Source organism: Sinocyclocheilus grahami, unplaced genomic scaffold (assembly GCF_001515645.1).
Source record: "Sinocyclocheilus grahami isolate Dianchi unplaced genomic scaffold, SAMN03320097.WGS_v1.1 scaffold473.1, whole genome shotgun sequence".
Taxonomy (NCBI): domain Eukaryota; kingdom Metazoa; phylum Chordata; class Actinopteri; order Cypriniformes; family Cyprinidae; genus Sinocyclocheilus; species Sinocyclocheilus grahami.
The window spans coordinates 2201469-2216216 of record NW_015505652.1 but is presented as its reverse complement, the minus strand read 5'-3'; the positions used below and the strand labels follow the sequence as shown (position 1 = coordinate 2216216).

Genomic DNA, 14748 nt, shown 5'->3' with positions numbered 1-14748 from the left:
TGTGTTTCTTATAGCAGTTAAAATGTAGTCATTTTCTTAATTATTTATTTTCAATATTTAATTTAGTTTATTTTAATGCTTTAAAGAGCAATTTTAGATTGTAATGTTCCAATGTTCTGCTATCTGTTCTGCAAACTATAAAAGGTACAGCTGTCATAAAACCAGAGAGAAAGGCTGCATGGCTAGAAACTGTAAAAAAAAATTTTTTTTTAAAAATTACAAATAAAACATCAACTAATACCATGTGAGACAGTGGTAATATCATTGTGTTCCTATTGGTCAGTGTTAAAGGAGCTCAGCTTAGCCTGACAGTTAGCCTGCTTTAGACCAGGTCAGTTTCCCAGCACAAGTTGCCACAGCGACTAAGCTTGATCTAGACCTATGTTAAATTTGCTTTATGGAACCAAATCATTTGACAATGAGTCAGAATAACTGAAATAAGCCTGGCTTATTTGGTTAACTTGTTTTATGAAACAGGCCTCGAGGCATTAAAAGTGATCATATTTTCTCCATTGCATCGAATTGCATTGTGTTGAATCGAATCGAAATCGGATCGCACTGCATCGTAACAGCGGTGAATAGTATCGCATCGCATCGCATCAGTAGCTGCTTCATATGTATCTTTAATGTATCGTATCGTTGGCTATGCATCGAGATGCGTATCGTACCGGCCTGAGTCATGAGATGCACATCCCTAGTACCTATCCATCACTCTGCGATATGTCCTTATTCTGAGGAGACAAAACAGACTAAAAGCAATAACTTTACCTTTCTGGAAAGCCACCAGTTACAGTTAAATCATCAACATTGACACAAAAGACCTATCAAATGTGTATGTGCATCTTGGTCTACGATAAACTAGTCCATCACCTTTATGGTCCACATTCCTGGCGCTGGGTCTTTGAGGTTGAGGACTTTGGCAGAGTTAGGGATGTGAAGGAGCTCAGACAGACCCTCCTTAATCCCGATAAGTTTTCCTAGAAGCAAAAGAAGTACATGCTTCAGTTCTATATCAGTCTACACTATGTGTTAGTTCTAGGAATACTGTAATCAGACAATGTTCTCCTTACCCTGAGAATTTCGGATCTCAATATTTGGTGCAGATCCGCTTAAAGCAACAGTAACTTCCTTCAGGCTAGGGTCAAAGGGGATCTGCCAAGTGTTTGAAAGCCCATTTTGATGATCAGTCGAGAGCAAGTGAACCTTAGAAGACTGCACTGCCTCCTCTACCCATTTCAACACCTGCAATCAAAAGATTTAAAAAAAATGAGCAAAGTCCATCAAAATGATTGATGGATGTATAATGTGTGTGTGTGTGTATGTATGTATAATATGTATATGTATGTATATACATATAAGATCATCAAGAATAACAAAAGGTTAAGCTTAGAGAAACTTAAACCTATAGCAAAGGGCTAGAAATATAAAAAGGGAAGAGGAAGAGATTTGAAAATTACTGTACATTTTGAGAAGCTGTGTTTTGATGAACATTTGAAATTACAACCTCAAATAAAAACTCTTTTTTGTCTTCTCAAATATTTAGTTTGCGTTTGATACTAACATCAAAATTCTGAGGCAGCAACAACTTCACCGCATATGAAGATTGATAGGAATTTCTTGGAACATCTAAAAAGAGCGAACTCTTCTAAATCCTTGGTTTTCAGAGAGCTATAAAACAGAATCCTGGACTTATGTCCATGTTACCATGCTCAAATAAAGTACAGCCTTCAAACGAGAGCATACTGCATCACTGCACCTCAAGCATTTCCATCATCATTTCCAGTCTTTCTATTAATTTGCTCACTCTGTCATCATACATGGGGTGATGTAGTCTAGTGGATAAAAATCTGGGCTGGTAATGAAGCTAGGATATGAAGACATTTCATTATTATTTCATTATTAGTCCTTGGACATACAGTATATAACAGCAGCAGTGTGGTACTGTCTGAAAGTTAACAAAGAAACTGTAGAATGATATTCTTTGGGTCAAACAAGTAGCACCAAATAATCTTACCTCATTGACTTGTTTCTTGTCCAGATGGAAAACCTGTCCTGAGCTGGTCGAGGCGATCTCCTCATATACCTTATAGCCTATATGTGATCGGTCATCACAGTCACCAGTCAACACAAAAACCACCTGCCCACACACATACATAATGATCATTCCGGTACACAATTCTAAATGTCCAGATAAATTTTCATCACATTGATTTAATTCATTTAATTGCTTTTATCCAAAGTGACTTTGCAAAAAAAAAAAAAGAAGTGCTGCAATATAACAATGTTCACGCTAGCACTGCATGTAAGGCATCATTTACAGATCAAAACATGGCGGATCTTTTATTAATGCTACTAAAGTGTTGCAGGAAATTGAGTGAATTATTTAATTACCTGTGACTGTTTCTGCTGAATGAGCTGAAGAACGTCATGAGTCAACTTGTAGTCTTTTGATCGGGCATCCGTAAACACGTAAATGTAGGACCCTGGTAGAGAGATTTCAAGGGCAATCTTGATTGCTCCAATGCTCATCTCTGGACAATCTCCTCCTCCCTTAAAAAAACAAAATGATTTGTCATTAAACAGTGTTCATTATATGAAAAACACAGAAAGCTGGCTGTTGCTTTATTTCTTTTCTCTAATGCTAGAAGATGCAAAGCATGATTTTATTGGTACACTACCATTCAAAAGTTTCAGAACAGTAAGCTATTTAAATGCTTATAAAAGAAGTCTCTTATGCTCAAAAATATATATATATTTTTTTATCCTTAAGATATTTTAAAATGTAATTTATTACTATGATGACAAAGCTGAATTTTCAGCAGCCATTACTCTGGTCTTCAGTCTCACATGATCTTTCAAATATCCTTCTAGAATGCTGATTTGGTGCTCAAGAAACATTTCTTATATTATTGTCGATGCTGAAAACAGTTGTGCTGCTTATTTAAAACATTGTAAATGTCTTTATATTTTTTACTGGCACTCTTTACATTCATACATTTTGGCAGATACTTTCATCTAAAGCAACTTTATATTTTATTATAGGTATATATTTTGTCAGTTTATATTTTTGTCATTCCCTGGGGATTGAAGCCAAAACCTTGATGTTGCTAGCACCATGCTCAACTGTTTTAGCTACAGCATTTCCTCTTACCCCTGGCTTGCTCACTGTCTATTTTTCTTTGCTTTTCCATTTATCTTCTTTATTTATCTCCTCTTTTCAGTCCAGCTGCTTTGGAACTTTGGAAAAATGCTACACAAATAAATCAAGATAAATTGAAATAAATATGAGCACAACTGTCAATGGAACATCCAGATTCCTCAAAGGCAGATATTTATCTTAATTGCACAAAGTTGGAAAGGGCAACAAGCTGGTCAGTAGATTTGGCCTAATCAAGAAAGTAGAAATGTACGGCATGCTGTAAAGCCTGCCATGGGAGTCAGTCATGCCTGCAACTGATGTTGACCTTGGAATGAAACATGGAGCACAATCTTGGACCCAAATGGATGACTTCCAAGAGTTCTGTTAGATATGTGTCTTCCTTTAAACTGACATGGATAAAAGTAAACCGTTTTCAAATGTTTGTGTACATCAGAGTATCTTGTGATATAGGTATGTCTTCCTCTTCTCACATGGAGGGCAAAATGTCTTGTCTTCATTATGCATTCCAGGGGGCACGTGTCTGAATGAAACATCTGGAAGCAAGTGATCTTTGCTTCTCTGTTCTTTACCCAAACACACACATACAACAGTGGATAGCAAACCCAAACATCAAACAGAGGAAAGATTGTAGGAAAGGTTAAGAATGTACTCAGAATGTACTCTTGTAGTTCATTTCCAGGGGCAGGTTGTTCTCTGGACACTGGAAAAGACATTACCAGCGATTTGAATAATTTATCCCTTTCAAGTCAAACACACACTTACAATGAGCTCCAAACAAACTAGACCAAATCCTGCTCTGCTTGAACTTCTGCCTCTGAGACAAAAAAAAGAAAAAACATTCTTTGTGCCAATACAGAATTGCACTTAATCAGTGTGTCTGCATTTTCCCTGCTTTGGCCCAAACAGCTGGGACAGATGCTGAGAGTGAGAAACACACAGAGGACACTTCATTCTGATGAGGTGTCCAAGTGAAACTGTTAACATGGCAAATCACCACCAGTGAAAATAATCTGTCATTTGCTAGATTTGCAATAAATACAAATTTGTATACATTTTGAAGTCCAAGAATCTGCTTGTTATTTCAGTAGCCAATTTCTGTAACAAAAAAGCAGCATTGAAAAAAAAGAAAAACTAATTAATCATGATATTACAAAGACTACATAATTGGACTAATTAATAAAATTAATAATTGGTGTTGGTATTGTTATTGTACTAGGGGATTTTACATAAAAACCGTAAAGATTAATTAAAAAAATATTCTTACAATTAAAACCTAGGGTTGTCAATAAAATCACAACTACTCTCAAGACTTCCAGTCAGTATTTAGAAAATATTATAAAACAGTAAGTGAAATAGAGTTTGTTAAATATGTTGAAAATTATTGCATTAAAGATATTTAATATGAATATAATATTAATTAATATTAATGTTAACTTTGACAGTGCTAAAAATACATTGCTAAATTGTAAAATCTAAATCAAATCACAAAGGTGCTCATTCAAATAATCATACCTACCAGATATACTGCAATACAAACCAAAGATACTATCCCATGGGCGCAAAGACTCATTTTTCATAGGAAATATATAACTTAAGAATATTTTATCAGAGTGACTGTTCTCTGGCTGTTAAGACTCTGAGCACATTTTTGGACTGAATATGGATTCAAATAGACCTGTGATCAAATATGTCAACAAACCTAATGTGAAGCACATGAGCTCACCTGGACGTAAAGCTCCCGCAGCTCATCCTGGAACTTCTTGGGGTCTGTTGTTATTGTAATGGGTCCAATCTCTGCAGAGAACAACAAATGCCGTTAGAGGCAAAAATAAGCTGTTGGAATACGGTAAATGACCTCGTAGATTGAAAGATTAGAATGGGTTTTGTTTTGTCCACTCAGATGCCAAATATTTATGGTGTCAGCCAGTGGCGGATGTCAAGGATCAAGGGTCACAGTTGAACTAGGATGACAGGGAGCTTGCTGTTTAGTGCCAGGTTTTCTGAGCCCTAGAAAGCAAAAAGTCTGAGTGTTTTTTTTATTTATTTGAACCTTCTATTACATTGAGTTGTGTATATTGTGCCTTTATTTCGAGCAACAGGGCCAGAATAAGGTACAGACACCCCATATTTCAGTAAATCAGACAAGGCAATATTACAATTTAAATTTAAATTTGTTTAATTGTGCAGCCCAAGTATTGTATTAATTAGCATAGCATGCTGTGGTAAGTAAACCTGCTGGGTCTAACCGGCAGTGGCTCTGTCCTAAAAAACAGCCTGTTCTCATTATGTTCCCATCAGCTGTTCTCCTTCATAATAGGAAAGACCTTATAACTCAGGTATGCTCTTCTGTCAGCGGTGGGAGAGTCTGGCGTGAGGTCATTGTGCTGCGGTTGCCTGTGTCAGTGTGCATGGGCCAATGACATCATGTGCCGTTTCTGAAGCCATGTTGTCTCTGCTTTCCAGCTTTCTTTCTTTGTTCAAGGTTTGATGAGCTGTAAAACTGTTAAACATGTTCTTTCTTTCCAAGGAAGCATACAAGATAACTATAGTAGTGCCAAGTCAACACATTGTACCAAACGTAACAACTCAAACACTCCATTCATACACACTGCAATCAGACACAGATTTAATACAAACAAAATAGTCCCATTATCATGATTATTTTGTTAATAGGAGGGAGAACTTCAAACAACTAGCCTATAAAAGTGAAGCTTTTTCCAAACCAGTAAGCAAATACATCCTCTTTGAGCCAATTCAAAAGTCAGGAAGTACAGTAGCATCCAAAACCTACAAATTTCTTGACACCAAAAATTATAGGGGCTGTGCCAGAGAGACTCTGAGATCCTTTTGATGCATTCCCCATATCTAAAGTGCCTCTGAAGTCTATTTTGTTTTTGCATATACTACCATCTTCAGAAAATAAAAATGTATAATTGATTTTCTATGGTTTGCTTTCAGTTTATGTGAACAAAGAAAAACTTTATGGTCTAACGTAAGTTCTTGAAAACACTGTACAAACAAATGCTTGCAGAACTGTAAAATCTTCCTCTAGAGAGATTCAGATTCAGAGCGCTGATATTTTGGCACTATAGAAAACAACTTGAAGTGCAGAAAAAGAACATTTAGGTGATCAAAGCTCAAACTGTGTTTAACAGGATAGTAATTTTGCATGCTCTGCATGCTGAACTGGCTTCAAGTGAATGCTTTCATGAATGGAAAAGTTTACAAAGTCCTGGGACATTTCTCTCGATTAAGGGGTTTTATCTTAGAAGCCTGGACGCTGGTCGTCTTTAGCTCTCCTTTGACCTAAAAGTGGCATCACAGTTAAGGGAAGCTGGGGCAAAGAGCACATGGAAACATTAAAAACGGGGGAAATGGTGAAGTGCTGCGAGGGCTCTTAAATGCCAGTTGCATTAGAACAACTTTGAAAAGGAGAAAAAAATAATGATCATCAAATTGGAAGACATTTAGGAGAAAGACAGACAACAGATGATGAACTTATATGATTATGGTGAATAAAAGCGTAAAAACCTTATAGAAGAAAATGAACGATAATAAAAGAGGAAGCAAGTGATTTATTTGAGCTATCTGGTTTTAGGTCAGCTTAGATCATTGACGGAAAGTCACAGTGTTTTCTCATGAACATAGACATATGCTTGCAGTCAGCACTGAATAATGACGACAGATCTTTTAAAACACTAAGTATTTGAAACCATTCAAGGGGTCATACAATGAGGATTCACATTTTCCATGATCATTTGAGGAAAAATGTTACTCTACTATGAAAACATAGAAAGCTCCATAAGTTTCAATTTTAGAATGTCCTTCTCAATTAAAAAAATCTGCATTTATTGAGAGTAACAGAACAGCTCTGCAACTTTCTGACCTTAGACAGATTACATTTGAACATCTGAAAAGCAAGACTCAAGAGAAATGTCTTAAGAAGAGAGGCTATTAAACTAACATTTCTAGAAATGCTATCTCTATACCCCCTGCTTTCCATTATTATTATTATTAAAAGCCCATTTTCAAAAATAAGTTGTTCTCTTCACTAAAGGCCAAATCACTTCAGCTTGTCCGTCTAAATTAAGAATTAAGGAACAATCTTAAAACGAGATGGATGAAGCCTGGGAAACCACTGTGGAAGTTAAGTTACTAACCTTCCACCACATCTCTCCTGCCAAAGACCAAAGAGTTTATTTAGATGTGGAAGCAATCATATTAGCAGCCCTGAACATTTGTTTTCATCCCTTTTATTCCAGCAATCAGGAGGTTCTGAATCAAACTCACTATGTACTATGCAAATGAACGATTAAGAGCATCAGATGCTGTTTATGCTCCAGGGATAAACATGTTGTATTTATTACAGGGCACTGACCACAATGACAATACAATGATGCCAGTGTAGATAGTAGAAATGACTGTTTCATTGCTCTGGTACTTTTATGAGATCACCTTTTTCAATATGTTTTAAATGTTGTTCATATAGAAGTTTTAAGTAGAAATTTCCAACAACAGTTACAATGGATTCTTCCTCCTTTACGTGTCTTTCCACTGGTAGATCCAAGATGGACATTTTATGACCATGTTTATAAAATTGTAGGTATAGCAATCAAGTCCAAGAATAACAAAATAACATAACGAATACACTAAATTACTAACAGAATTAACATCATGAACTATTAAACATGTGGAGGAAATAACAGCAAAAAAATTTATTAAAACATTTGCTGACAGCAAATATGTTGCACAGACTCCTCTAGGAACAGAAATATTTCACTGATGCAGGATAATCATTTCAATTACTTCAGCATCGTGCCAGGAAACTACCAAAACAGTAAGCCTTTGTAAGAAAGGAAGAAAAAAAAGATGACTGATGAAAAAGAACAGTTCAATGAGCCAGGGCCAACTTCTGGCAGGGTCAACTTCACCACAACCAATGTTCAGGATAGAATCGCAACTCTCCACACTCGTTGTGCCATAAAGGTGACAGAGAAACATGGAGTGGCATGAAAAGAAAAGCGGGATGTGTCCCAAACAATATGAGAAAAAACTTGCTATTATATTAAGTGGTGCACTCCATATAATTTATCGAGCAACACTGCAACTTGTCACATTAATGTAGAATATAACTGATGTGTGGTTATTGGTACGCATACAGTTTATCATTTATTTACCTTCAAATGTGGTTTACCAATCAAAATTTAAAGGCAGAACTTTCCATTTCATAATATTATTGTAATATTACTGTTTTGAGTCAACTGTTATTAATTATCCAAAACAGATATTAGTGTATGTTTGGAGTCATTAATATATCTATCTGGTTTGAGACCAGCTGTAAACCTACCAGGATGCTTGACCAGAAAACCAACAATGTGCCAAAGTCTGTCGGAAAAGTAAGTAAGAACATTGCAAGGTTTTGTAATGCATTGTGCCATAAAGGTGACAGAGAAACATGGAGTGGCATGAAAAGAAAAGCGGGATGTGTCCCAAACAATATGAGAAAAAACTTGCTATTATATTAAGTGGTGCACTCCATATAATTTATCGAGCAACACTGCAACTTGTCACATTAATGTAGAATATAACTGATGTGTGGTTATTGGTACGCATACAGTTTATCATTTATTTACCTTCAAATGTGGTTTACCAATCAAAATTTAAAGGCAGAACTTTCCATTTCATAATATTATTGTAATATTACTGTTTTGAGTCAACTGTTATTAATTATCCAAAACAGATAATAGTGTATGTTTGGAGTCATTAATATATCTATCTGGTTTGAGACCAGCTGTAAACCTACCAGGATGCTTGACCAGAAAACCAACAATGTGCCAAAGTCTGTCGGAAAAGTAAGTAAGAACATTGCAAGGTTTTGTAATGCATTTGTGTGTGTGTGTGTGTGTGTGTGTATTGTGGACTGTTAATATAGATGTGATCATGAATGTTTATTAAATTTTATAACAATTTCACTGACACTGAAGCTTTCATAGAAGAATCCTTACAAAACGTATGTTAATGACAAGTTTGCTGATGTCATCAGAAGGCAAGGGTTAAACTTGATTAACACCGTGTCTACAACGGACGCGAGCGGCACGGTGCGACAAAATACTATAGAACTCATTGTAATCAGTGATGCGGTCTATACTGGATGCGGCGCGGCACGACAAAACAAATCCCCGACAGAAAACTGCTGCTGTGTTCTATTTATGACGTATTGACACAAATTTCAAATGATTTTCAACGGTCGCTTTGTCGCATCCAGTGTAGACAGACTTTAGCTGTTGCGGCGCAGCGCGACAACTGTCGCGTCCGGTGTAGACACAGTGTAAGGGCTCTAAAGCCAATCTGTTTCTAATTTAGGCCAGTAGCATGATTGGTTTGGCATTGTGTATATTCCACTGGCTAAGTGAGACTAAGGATTTCCAGTATGAGCTCTCTGGAGGAGTGTCCAAGTTTGACTGACACCACTGAATGGCTGGTGATGTGACAGCGCCCCCATAAAACAGCCAAAAAGTGTTTCCTTCAGTATGCGACTACAGCTGCCACCAGCACAACAAAAAAGCTTAAAATACTCAGAACAGAAGGGCATATAAAACTTGAATGGTTGAATATCAAATAACTCTAACTCTAATATGGATTTATTATTCCCCCCAGAGAGACTTGTAATCAGTCATCATCCAACTATAATGGTGGTAGTGTTTCTTGAGCACTAAACCAGCTTAATAGAATGATTTCTGAAGAATCATGTGACACTGAAGACTGGAGTAATGGCTGCTGAAAATTCAGCTTTGCAATCACAGGAATAAATTACATAAAAAATGTAGTAATACAATTTAATTTGTAATAATATTCCACAATATCACTGTTTTAAACTACAGTACTTTTAATCAGAAAAAAATAGCCTTTGTGAGAATAAGACTTCTTACAAAGACATTTTACTGACTATTTGATTCAACGTCCCATATTTAAAGGAGATAAGTAAGAGGAAGAAAGCCCATTTTTCAGACAGTTTTGTTATCATATGCAAAAATGGGATAAAAATAAAAAATAAAATACAAATAGATAAAATTAAGTTTCTTACTTGGTTCTTTCTTAAGTAATACCTGCCAAACTATAAATCAACTCTTCTCAGCTACTCAATATGAATGCTATACAGCTACAGTATGTAACATATGGCTTCCATTACTCTCAACATACAATCATTTAAAAACCAGAAACATTGGGTGTGATGTAAGACTGTTGGCCCTAACATATAGAGCGTTGGTTGATGTACATTTGTTTTTAAGCCTTGCCAAGTCACTGGTTGCAAGTCCATAACTTTTTCATGCCATAACTGTATTTAGCTGAATTGTATGATTTAAATGCTGCTGGTTTACAAGTATGACCAAAGTAACTATATCTATCTGTATAATACAGCTACACAAGGTTTTGTAAAAATATGAGAGCTCTGAAAAGCTCAAATGCACCATCGGTTTTACAGAAAAAATTGTATCCGGTTTTGGTACAGTATGAGCTTTGAGGATTTGTTTATGGTAACTCAAACAAAGCCATTTAATGGAAACCAACTGTATATTGGTGCAAAGCATTATTCATTAGTCATATGAGTCCAATAGGGCCACTAAAAAAACAATCCAGTCCTGAACCACTTTATAAGATGTAAAGTACACAAACTCTTTCAGTACACAACAAATGAGTACATTTGTTTAATTGTCTCAGATATCCTATAGACAAAGACCCAGCACCATTGGTCAAATCATCGACCACACATGCTCCACTCACTCAAAACCACAAACCCAGAGAGGACTAAGTCTAACCATCCATTTCCTCACACTTCTCTCATGCTCACACCACAAAACTTTCAGCAGGCTGGCCTCTAAAGAACAGCCTGAACTGAAGGTCAGAAGGTCTCCATCGCTTGCTCTGTAAAGCCAAAAATCAGACCAGAGATCATAACACAGACACAGCAAATGCTGGTATGCCAGCTGGGAGCTGACTGGCGTTTTTTCAGCCGCTCAGGAAATGTTTCAGCAGTGAGATGGTGACTCCCCTGAGAGACAAAAAAAATGGGGAGACAGAAAGGGATGAAGAAAGACAGGAATAGACAGACCCAGATAGGAATGCAAATCAGGGATCGAGAGCAGGGGAGAGATGAAAAAAGAAATGAAAGCTAATCAAATCTGTGAAAAGGCGAAAATTATTTAAAAGAAATCTCTTACTACTCCTAATATTTCAAAAAGTTTTTCTCTGAAAAAGAGAAATTTGAATTAATGTAAAAACAAATATTTAATTAAAATATTTTAAACATTTAATAACAAGAACTTCTTGACAGCACTTCAGCTGTTGTCTGCTGTAAACTACCCATGTTGTTTCACTCGGAGCATAAAGTCAGATCTCATACAGATGAGACTCATTTTCCGAGAGGAGGAGGTCAGGTAAATAAGTGTTTCACATACATAATCACAAATTGAACATGTCAGGGTTTTCCCTCACACAGCCTCTATAAAAGTTACCAAACAACCTACATGCTGTTTTTTAGCTCATTTAAAGAGAAATTGAACCATGGCTTGATTTAGGACTGTCTGTGATTGTGTATATTAGTTTTTCGCTTCTCATTTATTTTGACCTTTGTAGAACTGTAACTAAAGCTAAATGTCTTGTTCCGTTACATTATAGATTTGGACCATTTTCCCAACTTTCTCGGTTAAAAAAAGCAAAAAGAAATTTGGTGCTGCAGGTATTGCTGGCTTCTCATCCAATGAAAACAGACAACTGAATATATAACCTGATTATGGGCTCCTCAGAATGTTCATTATAGATGCATCATCAGGAATAATACTGATCTTAATTAAATTTTCATTTAATTATATTCATAATTGCATAATTCTATTTTATTTCTATATATATATAGGACTTGGTTTATTTCATTGGGTTATGTGATGCATTCATCCAAGCAACAGACACTCGATCAACTGATTTACTGTTGGTTTTTAATGTTAAATATATTGATGTCTTAGAGTGCAGGGTAGCCGAAATAAAGCTAATACATATGATATTACATTATTTCATTACATTATTATAAGGATGCTGCAATTAAATTAAAATTTATTTTACTTAATATTTACTACAATAATAAAAAATATATTGTTGTGATGATATTTTCTAAAATAAAGAAATGAATAAAATGGAAGCAAACACTGTAACCAACCATACACTTAATAAGTCTGGTAAGTCTGTGCAAACTGGAAATAATTTTTTTCACAAATAAAGACCAGGCAATGCTAATTTTACATACACTATGCAAAGACTATGACTTAGTGGCAAACTGGATATAGCACAGCATAATTTAAAGTTGAAAAATGTTTCAGCCAATGCAATATAGGCCTTGGCGCTATATAGGTCAACCACAATAAGTAATAATTACAGAGATCCTAACCCCATCCAGATTAGTACATGAAATCACCAATGTCCTCAAGTATGGTAACAGTCACTCAAATGTCATTCAAATAATTAATCCTATCAGAAACGCACTTAAAAGAACTTTTATTTAGCAAGGATGCTTTAAATTGACCAAGAGTGATGTTAAAGACATTTATAATGTTACAAAAGATTTCTATTTCAGATAAATGCTCTTCTTTTGAACTTTCTATTCATCAAAGAAACCTAAAAAAAATTCCACTCCGCTGTTTTCAACATAATAATAATAATAATAAATGTTTTTTGAGCAGCAAATCAGAATATTAGAATGATTTCTGAAGGATCATGTGACTGGAGTAATGATGCTAAAAAAAGCTTTGAAATCATAGGAATAAATTACATTTTAAAATATATTCAAATAGAAAGCAGTAATTTTAAATAGAAAAACATATTTCACTATATTAACTGCTTTTGTTGTATTTTGGATCAAATAAATGCAGGCTTGGTGAGCAGAAGTAAAGAGTACAATTCTGGTGGTAAGAATCTAGCTAGAATCCCAAGAACTGCAGCAAATTGTTCATAATACTTGTAAGTTTACTCCTGTTAAAAAGTTTGGGGTCAGTAAGATTTTTTTTTACTAAATATTTAAGTCTCTTATATTCGTCATCAAGGCTGCAATTATTTAGGCAAAAAAAGAAAAACAGTAAAACTATATAGTGGAATATTAATACAATTAAAAATAGTTGTTTTAACATAAATGTAATTTATTACATTGAACTGAATTTTCAGCAGCCAGTCTTTGGTGTGGCATGATCATTCAGAAATCATTCTAATATGCTATTTTTGTGCTCAAGAAACATTTCTTATTATTTTCTGTTGAAAACAGTTTTTTTGGTAACAATTTTGTTAATTTTGATCAATTTAATGTATCCTTACCAAATAAAAGGTTTAATTTCCCCCCACCCCTACAAAAAAAACACATTTTTGATATATGTCATGAATCCCCACATAAATATAAGGTAAGCGCTTACAGTAACTACTGGGTACAGTAGCACTTTTTGGAAAATGGCTCTTTGTGTAACACCTTAGGCACTGGAATCAGTGCATGCACTGTTCTCAAATTAAAGAGTGTTATATTATTCTCTCCTCGTCATTAAAGAGATGAAACAGAAGAATTATACCATACTCCACCGTACTCTGAAACCCTATAACCCACCCCACCCACTGTCACAAATTCCTGCCTAATGGCATCATTACGGGCCATGTTCACGCCAATCCCCTTGTAATCTAGGGGTATTCCGAGATGAATGCAGCTTCAGAGGACAAGCAGCAAAAGGGTCAAAGAGCTGTTTAGTTAAGCAATGAGCTTTGAAAATGTTAAAAGCATTGAAAGCATCAATATTCCTTCTATCCCGTTTTGAGCACTTTGGTAAAAGGTCTAACTATAGGGAGCAGATGCGACCAATCAGAGTGAAGAAGGATAAAACGCTCCTTAAAAATGTTAAGGTGATTATAGCTCCAAAGACATCAACAAGTTTTAAGCATGTCAATGTTCATTTACAAAGCAGGCTGTCAAACTATTTGGTAGGTTCAGCCATTTGAAACTGTGACGGGATGTAGAAAGAGCAAGATAAATATCATACAAAAATAAGGGAACTTTTTTTCATTGACTACAGAAAGACAAAGGGAACTATTTGCTTTGGAAAGCTGACTGATATTCATATCCATCCAGCTGCTATCATCAAGATCTTCAGGAACCTGGAAAATTCAGTCAGAGTAGTAATGGTCTCTTAAGAATACCAATTCTGCTTATTCTCTGTCTGAAGTTTATATCATTTGTCACAGCTTTTCCTGACAGTTTTAGGATGACAAGAATGAACTGAAGAAGTCTTCCTGTTCGTCTCTACAATTCTCCAGTTCCCTAAAGCCTGTCCAGAAGCCAATATTTGGACAGAATCAAAGCGTGCACAAAATAATATAAACAGTACTAATAAAGAGCAAAAACCTTGAAAATTGTGTGAGAAATATAGTTTCCAAACTCAGCCTGCTCTAAGTAATAGTGTTTCTATGCCCAAAATCACACACATTTAAACACATCCAAGTTCAGGAACTGGATAACAGGGGGTCATATTTACAGGCCTGTGTGTGTGTATTTGAGTATGCATGCATGT

The 14748-nt window shown here is 35.5% G+C and overlaps 1 protein-coding gene across 1 annotated transcript in view; it reads right to left on the bottom strand.

Moving 5' to 3' along the window:
* Nucleotides 1-13841, bottom strand: part of LOC107553432 (hemicentin-1-like) — a 90705-nt gene extending 76864 nt beyond the window's left edge. Inside the window, exons 1-6 of the mRNA XM_016235621.1 lie at nucleotides 13799-13841; nucleotides 4884-4954; nucleotides 2392-2550; nucleotides 2015-2137; nucleotides 1071-1242; nucleotides 871-977 (exon numbers count right to left, since the gene is read on the bottom strand). Coding sequence (XP_016091107.1) covers nucleotides 871-977; nucleotides 1071-1242; nucleotides 2015-2137; nucleotides 2392-2550; nucleotides 4884-4954; nucleotides 13799-13841 — 675 coding nt within the window. The remainder of the gene's footprint in view (nucleotides 1-870; nucleotides 978-1070; nucleotides 1243-2014; nucleotides 2138-2391; nucleotides 2551-4883; nucleotides 4955-13798) is intronic.
* Nucleotides 13842-14748: the final 907 nt, after the last annotated feature.